This window comes from Pyrus communis, chromosome 3, assembly GCF_041283825.1.
Source record: "Pyrus communis isolate YQ-2024b chromosome 3, ASM4128382v1, whole genome shotgun sequence".
In the NCBI taxonomy this organism is placed as follows: Eukaryota; Viridiplantae; Streptophyta; class Magnoliopsida; order Rosales; family Rosaceae; genus Pyrus; species Pyrus communis.
This window is the reverse complement of record NC_142567.1, coordinates 29,353,354-29,367,895: the sequence shown is the minus strand read 5'-3', so window position 1 is coordinate 29,367,895 and position 14,542 is coordinate 29,353,354. Positions and strand designations below refer to the sequence as shown.

Here is a 14,542-nt window from a genome sequence, read left to right as displayed (position 1 = left end):
GGACGTCACTAACAATGGAGGGTGTCTAATCATGGGTTGGGAGCAACGCAATAGAAGGTCTACATTGACTTTTCGCTTGTGCTTTTGGAAGAGCTAAAAACATTTTTGTCTTGAAACATAGTTGTTTGATAAAAAATTTAAAAGCCCTTTGAGTGTGAAGTAGAAGCACTTTTAATCACTTTGACAATTTTTTTGATGCAATCAAGTTAAGGAAATTCAATTAAACAGGAGAGTTGTGTAGTGAAGTATAAGAAGTAGAAGTGAGAAGCTCATTAATTAATTAATTAAGTGAATTTTCTATGATTTAACAAATTGTAAGTACTCTTACATGAAAGAAAGAAGGTTACTTGCTCAAATTTTCCTCTTTAAAATTTAAGTTTCGCTCTTATAAGAAGAAATAATACAATTACGCGTATTAATTATAGAATATAGCCTGACGTAGACCTATCATCTGTCAACTTATTTCACGACTATATTTTTTTTCTTTGTCTAGACTTTGAAATCTCAAATCTATAATAAATAAATATGGAGAATGCTTTGAAATTGCACTAACATCACATGCCACTTACATAAGTTGATTTTTCTTCTCTTATCAGATTGGACTCAATGGGTTTACTTAAGTCATGATCAAGGTAAATAATGGAGGGTTTATCTTTTTGCTGGGTAAGATGCTTTATAATATGTTATAGTTACACTAATGGAGAGTAGGAAAAACGGCAATACGTGTTGAGAATGATCTTACATTGATGGGAGGCGGACTTTGGATGAGCTTATAAGTAAGTTGGATTATTCCTTATATTTTCAATTGGTTTTATGGAGGGACCTTAACTTCATCATAGTATCAGAGCCGATTATCTCACATGTTAAGTCAAATGGTCACATGAGTTTCACGTCATCCTGCTGTGTTGTTTACGTGTTAGACTTTAAAATTCACCACATGTAAGGGACGCGTTGAGAATAAATCATACATTGATGGGAGGAGAGACATGGTGTAACCTCAACTTCTTCACTACCTTGAGACATCAACAAATTGTAAATCAAGACATTTGTTTGCCAAAAAATTTAACAAAAGAAACTGTTCTGTTGTTGCAGCAACATGTTTCTTCCAGAATGTGTCATGCTACGTACGTTAACAAGATAATTGCAATTTAAACTTTACTGTTTGATGCAAGATGAGTGGAAGTCACAAAGCAGATAGCTTTTCATATGACCTCACAGGTTTACAGCTAGAACAGTAGAGGCACTTGAAAAAGGTTAAGGATGCAATCCAATATCACCATAAGTTTGAGTTTACAACTAGAACAGTAGAGGCACTTCAAAATAGGATGATAAGATGGTAACTTCATTCTGGTTAATCAAATATTTTAGCTAGCAGCAAGTGAAGGCTTGATACCAAAGTCATAAACTATGATTTTAAAGCACATTTCAGCCAACAAAACCCAGAGTACTCATGTTAAATATTAACAGCCAAAACCCAGAGTACACATGATAAACTATAATTCATTGATGGGAATGAAACATCTGAGAAAATATGAACTCAACAACCAAACCCAGCATACTCATGTCAAATATTAACAACAAAGGAATTTGTGTATGTATGTCAAGACTCAAGAATCAAATAAAAAATACCACCCAAGATAAAAATCAATCAGGGAATTTCTGATTGATTTATCACCCAAATAGAACAAAAGAATTAGAATGGCCTGAGAAGATTAACAAAACATCTACGGACCATCTACAGCTCCACTCAATACATAAATTTAACTTACAGTATAGTTCTTCATCCTCTGGAATATGGCTCTGCTTGTCAGTACTGCACTTATGATCACACTTAGCCCTGGTTGAGTGAGAACAATATCTGAAGCACCTCTTGCAGCATCAGTAGCATCAACTACAGCAATACCAATATCTGCTTTTTTCAAAGCAGGAGCGTCATTGACACCATCTCCAGTCATTCCACAGATGTGCTTCCTCTCCTGCAGCCTCTTTACAATTTCATATTTGTGTTCTATAATATTAAAAAGACGTGTTAGAATAATGTCAACGACTCAATATCAAGTTAACAGCATTCATAAACCGTGCACATTTAATTAATAATGAAACAAAAAAAATCTAAATAAAAAGTGGACAATTGTGATAGTGTTGCCAAACAAGTAGGCAGAGCAACATGCCCAATAACTTTCATGCTATGAGCAATCATGAGTCTAGGCTGAATTTAAACCAATAACAATGAATTTTGAAATGCAGACTACTACCAAGAAATGTGAGGTTTATAACTTCTCATTAAAGAGCTTGCATGTTTAATTAGAAAGCGGAAAGAACAACGAAACTCCGGTAGAACCCACCAGCAAATACTCCAGCAAATCCATCAGCCTTCTCAATCAACTCGTCTACAGGGAGGGAAGCTATGGCTGCATCCTTGTCTTGGCCAAGCAATGCGGAAGATGGGTACATGTTTGTTCCCATACCAAGCCTCTTTCCAGTTTCCTTGCCAATCGCAACCTGATCCCCTGCTCAATAGGAACACAAATTATACTGAATGAGTAAAGCATTGAAATTCCCCAGGCAGGAGAAAAATAGGAGGGACTATATGTAGCCATGGTGTAATACACAGTTTTTAAGGGGAAATGAAGCTTACATGTAATCATCTTCACATTCACATCGAGATTGAGTGCCCTGTGAATTGTTTCTGCACTGTCGTGCCTGGGAGGATCAAATAACGGCAATAAACCAACGGACTGCCATGGTGTCCAGGGACTCTTTTGTTTTCTCTAGTACTTGCTGGAGATAAATCAATGACAGAAATATTAGAAATTCAGTTGACACAGCAATAAAAAAATATCAGAAATATCACCCAAAAAAAAAAAAGGCTATATGGGTTATAGATCAGAAAGGGATGCTTTTGCATGCTCAGAAGATTGTTAAAAGGCCATAAAATGGTGTTTTTCATGAGCAGGGAACGAAGAAAAAATTGCAATCAACTTACAAAAACTTAGCAATTAGTTCACATAAGCAAAAACAGCAGATAAATTGGGTAGCAATCAATTCAAAAACTCACCCAATCACAGAACACAAACGGACCCAATCACAAAGCACAAACCCACAAAAACGCGCCTAATTTTTATGCTAGAAATTCAAAATTTCCAGAGATTTCGAGCATAAAACAACGCAATCGATCAAAACCCAATAATAATTACGATCAGCAAAACAAAATTGAAAAAATTGATCGTCAGATTCCGAATTTACCATACGAGAACAAGGATGAGGAAGCAGGAGGAATGAGCAGGACGAGGATGACGGAGTAGAACGAGCACGAACAGGATGAGCGATATACATGTATTCTTTGAATTAACGTAGTGGCAATATACATGTATTCTTTGAATTAACTGGTTTAATATTAATGGCTTAGTTTTCATACTTATAAGTATGGTCCGAAAATTTATGAGTTTTACGGCGAGGAATCATGGGTAATGCTAAGGAGATAAAATTATGTAAATTAAATGACATGTAAGTTGATGATTGAATTTATTACTTAAATGTTGATAAACGTGCTCATTTCTATTAGTGACATATCATTTAATTTACAAATTTTATCTATAAATTTAATCTCTCTAACATTACCACAATTATTATGTTAAAAAAAACAAGGTTTTAGAAAACTATCCCAAGGCCAAGTGTAGGAGAAATTTTTAGTTGTGACGGGAATACAGATGATATATTACGTGTTTTTATGTAAGTGGTGGAAAATTTTAATTTTTAAGTTATTAAACTTTTAACATATATAACTCACTATTTATATAGAGACACATTGTGTACCATCTCGTGTGATGATCATATTGGAAAATCTTTCTTAGTGCAGGGGCAAAAGCCATACCAGTTTTGTCACTTTCTCATCCACCCAAAAAACAAACTCACCAGCTACCCCGACAACTTCCTCTCTCTCTCTCTCTCTCTCTCTCTCTCTCTTCCCCTGATGTCAAACTGTACGGTGGAGCGCTGCACAGTTGAGACCGGCGATGGAGTTAGCTCAGCGCAAAGCTCTTCAAACCCAGAGAAGAAGAAGAGATCAAGAAGGGCAGCCCTGTGGTGGTTCTGGTGCACCCATACTCCGTCCTTGGCGGCTGCCAAGGCCTGTTGAGAGGAATAGCAGCTGGGTTGGCAGACGGAGGCTATAAAGCTTTGACCTTTGACATGAGAGGGGTTGGGAGGTCAACAAGGAGGGCCTCTCTCACTGGGTTTGCAGAAATTAAGGATGTGATTGCTGTCTGCAAATGGGTTTCTGAGAATCTATCAGCTGACAGGATTTTGTTGGTGGTTTCTTCTGCAGGTATAATATTTTTGAATTTTTATGCTCTTTTAGAATATGTTTCTGCAATTTTTATTGGATTAAGCATGCTGGTTATAAATTAAAGGGGGTGTTTTTATGTGGGTGGTTGATTCTTGATTAATCGGTTTAAGTGGATGATTTTTTTGGATCTATGGATTGTGTATTAGTTTGTGGAGAGTTTTTGTCAAAATTTAATACCAAATTTCATAAATGTCATATTTTATAAAATCTTTCAAAAATATCAGAAAATTCACTTAAATAAACTTAAATACCTTTAAAATTAAAACCAAATAAACAAAACTAAATTCAATGAATTAAACCCTCAAAATTAAAACCAAATAAACATAAACCAAAGAATTTAATTTAGTTTGCATGATTCTTTGGGCTGTTTGGCCGGAGAGAAATTCTAGTGTGTGGAAAGGCAAGATCAGTCACCCACTTGATGTTGTTCAGCGGGCTATTTCATGGTTACAGAAATGTATGGCAACTGTCTCTCGCTCGCCATCGTTGCGGCAACTGTTGCAGCATCGGTAGAAGACTCCTAGAGAGGGTTGGGTTAAGGTGAAAGTGGATGGAGTTACAAGGTTAGAGAATAGTCTGGGAGGAAATCGACAACGAATCTGCATATATCCGCCATATTGGTATGTTCGATCATTCACTTGATCTTTCAGAAATTGATCAATAAGGTCTGCATGAATTTCCACTCCAACAAACTTGCACAAGTTTGATATTACCAATTTTGCTAACGGCCTCGCACTTTGAACAAAACTGCCAAGGAGATCTATTCAAGTGTTAGGTTTTGGATTTTGAGAGTATTTAGATCTATTCACGTGAATTTCTTGCTATATTTGAAAGTTTTTATAAAAATTGACATTTATGAAATTAAGTGTTAAATTTTGGCTATTAATGATAAATGCCCGTCTCCCATCACCAAACGAACAATGAAGAGGCTATGGCAATTTTGTAAATAAAGTGAAATCCGGACCCAATCAGCCTGGTGGCAAACTCATAAATAAAAAGAAATTAAGGTAAAATTGCCCAGTACTGTTCTTCACCTCCCCCTTCCCCTCCCCCCGCGGGGAATGATTCTCTAGACTAAAGTAAGCACCGTTTTGTGCAGTATATACATCTTCTGGAAGCAATGACAAGTTGCAACTTGTAAGCTTTTCAATGGATCAATATATAATGTTTGTCTGCAATTTCCCAATATTTTCAAGGTCGCGTAAAGATTTTTTTTGTGTTAATCTATGGACTTGAAGAGGTTTTGTTTCGTTTGATTTGACTTCGGTAGTTAACAACAAACAAAAGACATCACAAAGTCACCTACAGGGAATTAAATAATTTTGCATGTTGATTAAATTTTTCTTTGTAAAATGTGTTGGTTTGACTTCTTGCAATGACTTTTCAAGTGCCCACATGCATATTTAGATTACAATTTTTTTTTTTCCTTTTTGGGTGCAAGCAATAGGGAGAATCAAACTTAATACTTTGAGTGCAACAGTAAATATTCTTCTGGACCAATATTATATAATATTATGGTTTTGTCAGCAATTTCCCAATATCTTCAAGGTCGCGTCAAGAATCTTTATATGTTAAGTCTAATGGATTTGAAGAGGTTTTGATTGGTTTGATTTGACTTTAGTAGTAAACAACAAACAATAGACTTCAAAGAGTCACTTGCAGGGAATTAAATATTTTGCATTTTGATTAAATTTTCTTTGTAAAACGGGTTGGTTTGACTTCTAACAATGACTTTTAAAGTGCCTAAATGCATTTAGATTACAATTTTCCTTTTTCCTTTTTGGATGCGAGCAACGGAGACTCACATGTAAAACTTTGAGTGCAACGGTAAATATTCTTAATCATTTGAGCTACAAGCTCTTTACGAGATTTGATTTTTAAAAATTACAAAAAGAGATAGAAAAAAATGACTTTCTTTAACGCTACATAAAGGTGAGGGAAAATAAATTTCGAGATAGTTTAATTTTTTCGATTCTTGTCTTAGGAAAGGAGAAGAGCGAGACTTGAAGTTTTTGTGCAAGAGCAAGTAAAGTGCCCTACTACTAATATAAAATGGTCAACTACTTGTATATCAAGTAGCAACTTCAGATATCACTTTCAACATCTGGCTATTTTTCAAAGTGTTTGAAAATGATTTCTAATGCGAATTTAATTTTTTATGTATGCCCTCTCGTTTTCTTTTTAATCCAAAATTCTTATGGGGTGTGATATCCACACACCCTATTTTACTTCTCACACAATTTTTTAATTTTCGGCCGTCGGATTAGATGAATTGAAGAAGATAATCAGACAGAAATTATCAAGATGCGTGTGAGAAGTAAAATAAGATGTGTGGATAGCACACCCCTTTCTTATTAATATTTGTAAGAAAAGGCAACTATTTATTCAACGGAGAATTATAAATAATTATAAGGTAGATTACGGAAAACTTGATCACCAAGAATGCTTAAATTCTCGACAAATTAAACGGCAGCCTGCAAGTGAATTTCCAAGTGACTATTTCGGTATTCTATCCTGACAAAATTCGAAGACATTTGCGTATGAATTTAGTTAGGAAAGTTGGATGCATGTTTAACCCTACAATGTTAATTCCCTTTCTTTTTTACTCAGTTGTTAGATTGTTTGTATGCAGCAGCAATGTGGTTAATAAATCCTTTATTTCTCACTGAAAAATTACACTGATCAACATATGAAGCGATCTTTAACATCGGAGAGGAACTGGAAATACGCATATCGCCACGACGTGATCAAAGCTAAAGAGCCACAAACTCCCCAAAATCCTACAATGAAACCAAGAGCCACTGAAATATAAAACCATGGAATTTCATTCCCATTGCCATGCACAACTTCCATGTTCTTCGTTGCATTATCATTTGTGTTCTGCTGGCATTTGTTTGGAAGCGGGGAACCGCAAAGTCCCGGGTTGCCCTCAAAGGCAGTGGCATCGAAGCCTTGGATCTGAGTGCCTAACGGTACTTGTCCTTGGAGGTTATTGTATGCAACACTAAGTGAAGCCAAGAAATGAAGACTTGATAGTGAAGCTGGGATTCCGCCCGACAGATGGTTTCTTGAGAGGTCTAATCTCTCCAAGTTTGTGAGGTTAGATACCTGGTCCGGAATGCTGCCAACGATGTTGTTGACGCTGAGATCCAGCTCGTGAAGGTTCTGCAACCGGCCTATCTCAATGGGAATATTGCCACTTAGACTGTTATTTCGGATGTAAATTGCTCGCGGCAAGTTGGACAGATAGTTGTACTGCAGATCTGTGACAGATTCATTCGTTCGCTGCGTGTAGATAGGTAGTTCGACATCACCATCTCTTTGAGCAGCAGGCTTCTCGGATACAAGAGCTTGTAGTGAGAAAAGCTCCTTTGGAAGTCCCCCAGAAAGTGAGTTGTTGTTCAAGCTTATGAAGAAAAGACTGTGAAGACTTCCCAACCAAGGAGGTATTGAGCCTGTGAGTCTGTTGGAAGACAAATCAAGGGCTTCGAGTTTCTTGAGCTTTGACATCCACACCGGAATATGACCTTTAAGTTGGCAGTCAGATAAGCCAAAAAGGCGGAGATTTTGAAACCCAGAACCAATCAAAGCATCACCATCTGGCAGTTCTTCACCTATAAAATTATTTGGAAGTGTGACCACCCTGAGACTTTTGAAACGCATCAATATATGCATAGCGCCGGTGATATTGGTGAGTCTGTTCCTACCAAGCGAGAGGAAGGATAGGTATTTCATTGAAACAATCTCGGGCTGTATCTGTCCCTCTAGATTATTACCGCTCAGGCGAACTGCTTTCAGAAACTTGCATGAGTAAAGGCTTTTTGGCATGACACCGGAGAAGTAATTGCTCCCAAGATCAAGCTTGATAAGTTGATCAAGTTTGGAAAAATCTAGCTCCGAGATATTTCCATCTAAATGGTTGGATTCAAGATTGAGTTCAATAAGGTTTGTGCAATTCATCAAAGATGGGGGCAGAGGACCTTCAAGATTGTTGAAATGAAGGAGCATGATTTTTAATTTGGAGAGCTTCCCGATATGGAGAGGAAGTGCGCCGCTCAAATGATTGAAGTAAATCTCTAGGATTGTGAGGCTTGTGAGATTGACAACGTTGTCACTAATGCGACCGAAAAGCTGATTGGAAGGTAACGAAATTTCGTGAAGCGCTTGGGCTTTGAAGAGATCACTAGGAAGAGTCCCGGAGAGAGTATTAAAGCCCGCGCGAAAGATTTCCAATTTCAAACAGTTTCCTAGTCCGAGGGGAATTGAGCCATTGAAATCGTTGTGGGAGAAATCCAAGACTCTGACCGAAGAGGAACGAAGACAAATGGAGGAAGGTAATTTGCCAGTAAAATGATTTTTACTGACATTCAAGCTGCTCAAACTCCAGGCATGCTGGAGCAATGAAGATGGAATTGTTCCATTGAATTGATTGTTCGACAAATCCACTATTTGAATGTAACTAGATGATAGAAGCAATGGTACTTCTCCGGAGAGAAGGTTATAGCTCAAATCAAGGATTTCAAGGTGACTCAAGGACAACAATAGTCCAGCTTCAAGAGGACCGGAAAGCAGATTGTGGGAGAGATTGAGGTGCGAAAGATGTGTGAGGTTTCCAAGAGAACAAGAAACACCTCCTTGGAGCCGTTTAGAGGGCAACAAAACATGTGTTACCCTACCATCGGCATCACAAGCGATGCCTTCCCAGTGACAACAATCACTGGAAGACCAATTTAAACGAGAAGAAGACATATTGAAAGATGACAAAAGAGAGTTGTGATCTGCCTTGTTGCAAGCATGGTTTGTAGAAATGAAAGCAGAGAACACAAAAAACTGGAAAAGGACTCCATAAGGTATTATATGACTAGGTGCCGGCATGGCGTTTTTCGCTATGGCTGTACCGGAGTTATATTGCTCGCATCGTTTGGGGGGTATATATACACTTCTTTGTTTGAACCATAGGAGGTAGAAATTAACAAAGGGAAGAAGGTAATTAGGTAATGGTTTGTTTTCTTGTGCTCAGTGTTTGAATTTCTCAGTCTTTGCTATTTAGAGACTTGAGTGAAATGGGACGTCACTAACAATGGAGGGTGTCTAATCATGGGTTGGGAGCAACGCAATAGAAGGTCTACATTGACTTTTCGCTTGTGCTTTTGGAAGAGCTAAAAACATTTTTGTCTTGAAACATAGTTGTTTGATAAAAAATTTAAAAGCCCTTTGAGTGTGAAGTAGAAGCACTTTTAATCACTTTGACAATTTTTTTGATGCAATCAAGTTAAGGAAATTCAATTAAACAGGAGAGTTGTGTAGTTAAGTATAAGAAGTAGAAGTGAGAAGCTCATTAATTAATTAATTAAGTGAATTTTCTATGATTTAACAAATTGTAAGTACTCTTACATGAAAGAGAGAAGGTTACTTGCTCAAATTTTCGTCTTTAAAATTTTAGTTTCGCTCTTATAAAAAGAAATAATACAATTACGTGTATTAATTATAGAATATAGCCTGACGTAGACCTATCATCTGTCAACTTATTTCACGACTATATTTTTTTTCTTTGTCTAGACTTTGAAATCTCAAATCTATAATAAATAAATATGGAGAATGCTTTGAAATTGCACTAACATCACATGCCACTTACCTAAGTTGATTTTTCTTCTCTTATCAGATTGGACTCAATGGGTTTACTTAAGTCATGATCAAGGTAAATTAATGGAGCGTTTATCTTTTTGTTGGGTAAGATGCTTTATAATATCTGACAGTTACACTAATGGAGAGTAGGAACAACGGCAATACGTGTTGAGAATGATCTTATATTGATGGGAGGGGAACTTTACTTGAGCTTATAAGTAAGTTGGATTATTCCTTATATTTTTAATTGGTTTTATGGAGGGACCTTAACTTCTTCATAGTATCAGAGCCGATTATCCCACATGTTAAGTCAAATAGTCACATGCGCTTCACGTCATCCTGTTGTGTTGTTCACGTGTTAGGCTTGAAAATTCACCACATGTAATGGACGCGTTGAAAATAAATCATACATTGATGGGAGGAGAGACATGACGTAACCTCAACTTCTTCACTACCTTGAGACATCAACAAATTGTAAATCAAGACATTTGTTTGCCAAAAAATTTAACAAAAAAAATTGTTACGTTGTTGCAGCAACATGTTTCTTCCAGAATGTGTCATGCTACGTACGTTAACAAGATAATTGCAATTTAAACTTTACTGTTTGATGAAAAAAAAAAAAAAAATCGTGAACCGTTTTCTTTTGTGTTTTCCTAGATTTCTAGATTGTTTTCATGTTTCCAGCAGTGGCCAATTTGCAGGATTAAGGTGCCATTGCCACCCATTTCCTAAACCGACTTTTCCTGCGAAAGTTGGAGCTTTGCAATTTTCGGCTTCTGCTCTTGCTGGGATTCATTCAACAACTTTCGGCTTTCAACCCATGCAAACTAGAAGAAGAGAACTTTTTTTTTACTTTCAGAAAAATAATATAAACCCTTCTCAACGATTCTGCATATACACAGATTTTGGATTTTTGATGAGTAGTCTCAAATTTTCTTATAGTTTCAATTTTGTTCTTAACCAACATGATTGCACAACTTATGAAAATCAAGGAGATTTTGCCGAGTAGTTTGATACGTTATGAGACCTAAACATTTTTGGTTCATTTTTGTCTAGAATAAAATTTTATTAATGAAGGGGAATATTACAATTTGTGATAGATGAGTTTAAGTCCAAACAAACACAAAACACTAGATAAACAGAGTAAGACATAATAGAGTAGACAAACTTAAGCAAAATGAGAGTTACACCCCTAGACATAAAGGAAAGCCTAAACATACTTAGGACTAAACTAAGGAGATTAGTCAAATCAGATAATATTAACAATTTTCTTCCTCGATAGTTTGATCAGTTATGGGACTTTTTTTTTTTTGGGTTAAACGTGTAACTTATACTACATTTAGTTTAGTGTAAATTCGTCTAACAAATTATGTCATCAAACTTTCAAATAAGAATTATTGAAACATGTTTTTAGATGATGATTGATAGTTTGACCAAAAAAAGAAAAAAAAAAAAACTGTTACATTAAAAAGATTTTAAAACTTCTGTTCTGCAACTTTAGTTTTGGTCTAATAGAGTACATCTGAAATTTTATGTTCGATGTTCTCGCTCTAATTCACTCATATCAAAAGAAGGACATCCCTAACTTTAAATAAAAGATAAAATAAAAGAGCTGCTCAACTGATACTTTGTATTTCTTCTTTGATTGGATCATTGAAGACGGAGGTAGAGCAGTCCTGTCTGTGAGGGACCATGAAAGAGTTACTGAGGCTTGCATCTTCTGTGCAATTTTTACTGTCACCCTCGACGTGTGAATGGCTGCTGCTTTCAACTTCTCCCCTTTGGTTTGAGACTTGGACTTGGTCTTGGGGTTGCTTGTTAATCTTCATCCTATGTTTAATTAATCAAGTGGAACAAGGGTGAAAAAAAGTAATTAAGCATCATAAAAAAAAAAAAAAAAAAAAAAGATAAAATGAGAAAAATTCAGGTGTAAATGAGGATATTTTCTGTCTCTATTTGTCATTCATCGCCTGAATAATGAGATACAAAGATGAGATTATATCCCCATTTACATGTCAAAATCTTGTCAAGAAAAATTTGGGTATAACTAGGGATATGTTTCGTATCTATCTCACTTATGATATTTATGTGAGTCTAGTAGTTGAATGCATAGACGTAAATATATTCCTAGTTACGTGTAAGAGTCTCGACAGACTTATGCCACCGAACTAGAAAAACTTGAATGTAATAAGAGAATATTCAGTCTCTGTCTCACTCGTCACATGAATGGTGAGAGACAAAGACGAAAATATACTCTTGATTACATGTTAGAATCTCACACGATTTACTTCATCAAAACAAGGAAAAAGAATAAAAAACTTGATAAATAAATTAAAAGAAGTGTATAACACTCTTACCTTCGCTTAACCTTTCTCTGCACCAGATAGAGCTTAAACTGAACATTGTCTAGGAATTGGAAATATGCATATCTCCATGTCCTCTTGAGAAGCAAAGGGCAGCAGAATCCCAAGAACCCTACATCGAAACCGAGCACAACGGATAACCCAATCCATAGACTTTGATCCTCGTCGTTGTCCAAATCCTGGCTGTTCTTATTCTCTCCATCATTCCCATTACTTGACAAGCACTTCGGAAGTGGAGGGCCGTAAAGTTTTGGATTCCCTTCGAATGCAGAGGCGTTGAAGCTTTGTAGCTGCGTGTCGGTCGGTATTGATCCTTCAAGACTATTGTACGAGACATTGAAAGAATTCAAGAAACTAAGGCTTGCCAATGGCAATGGGATCTTTCCGGAAAAATGGTTCATGGAAAGGTCTAATTCCTCTAAGTTCTTGAGGTTGGATATTTGCTCTGGGATTTCACCCAAAAAGTTGTTCATGTTAAGATCCAGCTTTTGTAGCAGCTGTAGTTGGCCTATCTCATTGGGAATTCTCCCACTAATGCTGTTGTTCTTCATGTCGATCACGCGAGGAAAGTAAGACAACTTGTACTGCAGAAATGTTCGTTGGTTGAGGTGTAGATAGGCAGTTCGAGAACATCATCGTCTGCTTGAGGAGAAGTTTCTTCAGATAACAACATGGAAAGTGTACAGAGTTCCTTTGGAAATTCACCCGAAATTCGATTGGCTCCCATTCCTAAAACAAAGAGCCTTGGAAGAGCCCCCAACCAACTAGGAATCGACCCAGTGATTCTGTTAAAATTCAGAATCAAGACCCCTAGCTTCTTGAGCTTCAATAACCATTGAGGTATTTCACCGTTAAGCTGACATTTACTCAAATCTAGCATTTGAAGATTTTGGAACCCGTCGAAATTAGCCATTACTTCATCACTTGGAATTTTCTCTCCATAAAAAGTTGTCGAAAAGATGAGTACCTTGAGACTTTTGCAGCGCATTAGTATCTTCATTGCCCCCATGATGTTTGTCAATCGGCTGTAGCTGAGGGAGAGGAAGGACAAGGATTCGAGTGAAAGAATCTCGGGTTGTATTTGTCCCTCTAGATTGTTTTTGCTCACTCGAATTGCTTTCAGGGACTTGCATGAGTAAAGGCTTGTTGGCAAGAAACCGGTGAAGTTGTTATGGCCAAGATCAAGTATTGTTAGTTTAGCAAGATTGGAGAAATTAAGGGTGGAGACGTTTCCTTCAAAAAGGTTGATTCCGAGATTTAGTTTGATAAGGTTTGTGCAGGTCATCAAAGATGGGGGCAGAGAGCCTTTTAGACTGTTAAATTGAAGGAACATGTGTTGTAATTTGGATAGCTTACCAATGTTTACAGGGAGAAAACCGCTCAATCCGTTGGACTGGAGGTCAAGGAATGCAAGGTTGGTGAGGTTGACAATTCTTTTGCTTATGGCACCGTGTAGTGAATTGCGAGGCAACGCAATTTCTTTAAGTGTGGTAGCATTGTAGATGTCATCTGGAAGTAGTCCCGAAAGGTTGTTGTAACCAGCTCGAAACACCTGTAGTTTGGAACACGCACCTAGTCCGCGAGAAATATTGCCACTGAATTCATTGAGGGAGAAATCAAATAGTCTAATCGAGGGAGACAAATGAAGACAAATAGAGGACGGGATGGACCCCGAGAAGCTGTTGTTCGTGACATTGAAACTAGTCATATTCGAAGCATGTCCGAAGAATAAGGATGGAATTTCTCCATGGAAGTGATTGTTGGACAAATCAACAATCTGTACAATACTTGGAAGCTAAGAGAGTGAGAGCCCTCCAGAGAGAAGGTTATAGCTCAAATCGAGGATCTCAAGACGATTCAAGGACAAGAAGAATCCGGCTTCGAGTGAACCATAAAGTGAGTTGTGGGAGAGATTGAGGAGTGTGAGATGTGTGAGATTTCCAAGTGATGAGGGAGCCATATTGAGGCTTTTGTATGGTAATTGCAATCGCGTGATCCAACGGTCCTGATTACAAGTGATGCCTTCCCACTGGCAACAATCAACTGAATTAGTAGTCCAGTTCAATGGAGGAGAAGACAGAGTGCGAGAGAAGGTCGTGAGTGCGTTGCGTTCGCTTGGATCGCAAGCATCATTCATAGATATAATGGAAATGAATATGAGGATGAAGAGGATGGAGAGGAAGCCATGAGAGATTGAATGATCCAT

At 37.2% G+C, this 14,542-nt stretch overlaps 1 protein-coding gene and 2 pseudogenes across 5 annotated transcripts; all 3 read right to left on the bottom strand.

Moving 5' to 3' along the window:
* Window positions 1-1,480: 1,480 nt before the first annotated feature.
* LOC148698294 (plasma membrane ATPase 2-like) lies at window positions 1,481-3,387 on the bottom strand. 4 transcript variants are annotated; one of them, XM_088690293.1, is made up of 4 exons: window positions 3,247-3,387; window positions 2,639-2,781; window positions 2,346-2,510; window positions 1,481-2,008 (listed from the first exon to the last, which is right to left on the bottom strand). In XM_088690293.1, exons 2-4 carry the CDS (start codon window positions 2,646-2,648, stop codon window positions 1,761-1,763), a joined length of 423 nt encoding a protein of 140 aa, XP_088546419.1. In that variant the 5' UTR covers window positions 2,649-2,781; window positions 3,247-3,387; the 3' UTR covers window positions 1,481-1,760. The 4 variants fall into 4 exon arrangements, with proteins under 4 accessions (XP_088546419.1, XP_088546417.1, XP_088546420.1 ...); XM_088690291.1 differs by having other exon boundaries at window positions 2,704-2,781; window positions 3,247-3,381; XM_088690294.1 differs by having other exon boundaries at window positions 3,252-3,371.
* A 3,599-nt stretch (window positions 3,388-6,986) lies between these two features.
* LOC148698293 (receptor-like protein 3 pseudogene) lies at window positions 6,987-9,281 on the bottom strand (annotated as a pseudogene).
* Window positions 9,282-11,589: 2,308 nt separating this feature from the next.
* LOC148698292 (receptor-like protein 3 pseudogene) lies at window positions 11,590-14,542 on the bottom strand (annotated as a pseudogene). The gene is made up of 2 exons (XR_015960403.1): window positions 12,331-14,542; window positions 11,590-11,803 (listed from the first exon to the last, which is right to left on the bottom strand). The product of XR_015960403.1 is annotated as a receptor-like protein 3 pseudogene (transcript).

Bases quoted from the DNA above. Each gene is read 5' to 3' on its own strand.
- LOC148698294 (XM_088690291.1), bottom strand. From the start codon at position 3,370: ATGTATATTGCCACTACGTTAATTCAAAGAATACATGTATATCGCTCA. The intron at 2,782-3,246 runs GTAAATTCGGAA...ATTTATCTCCAG, and splicing joins CTCATCCTTGTTCTCGTATG to CAAGTACTAGAGAAAACAAA. The intron at 2,009-2,345 runs GTGGGTTCTACC...TTAATATTATAG, and splicing joins ATTTGCTGGAGTATTTGCTG to AACACAAATATGAAATTGTA.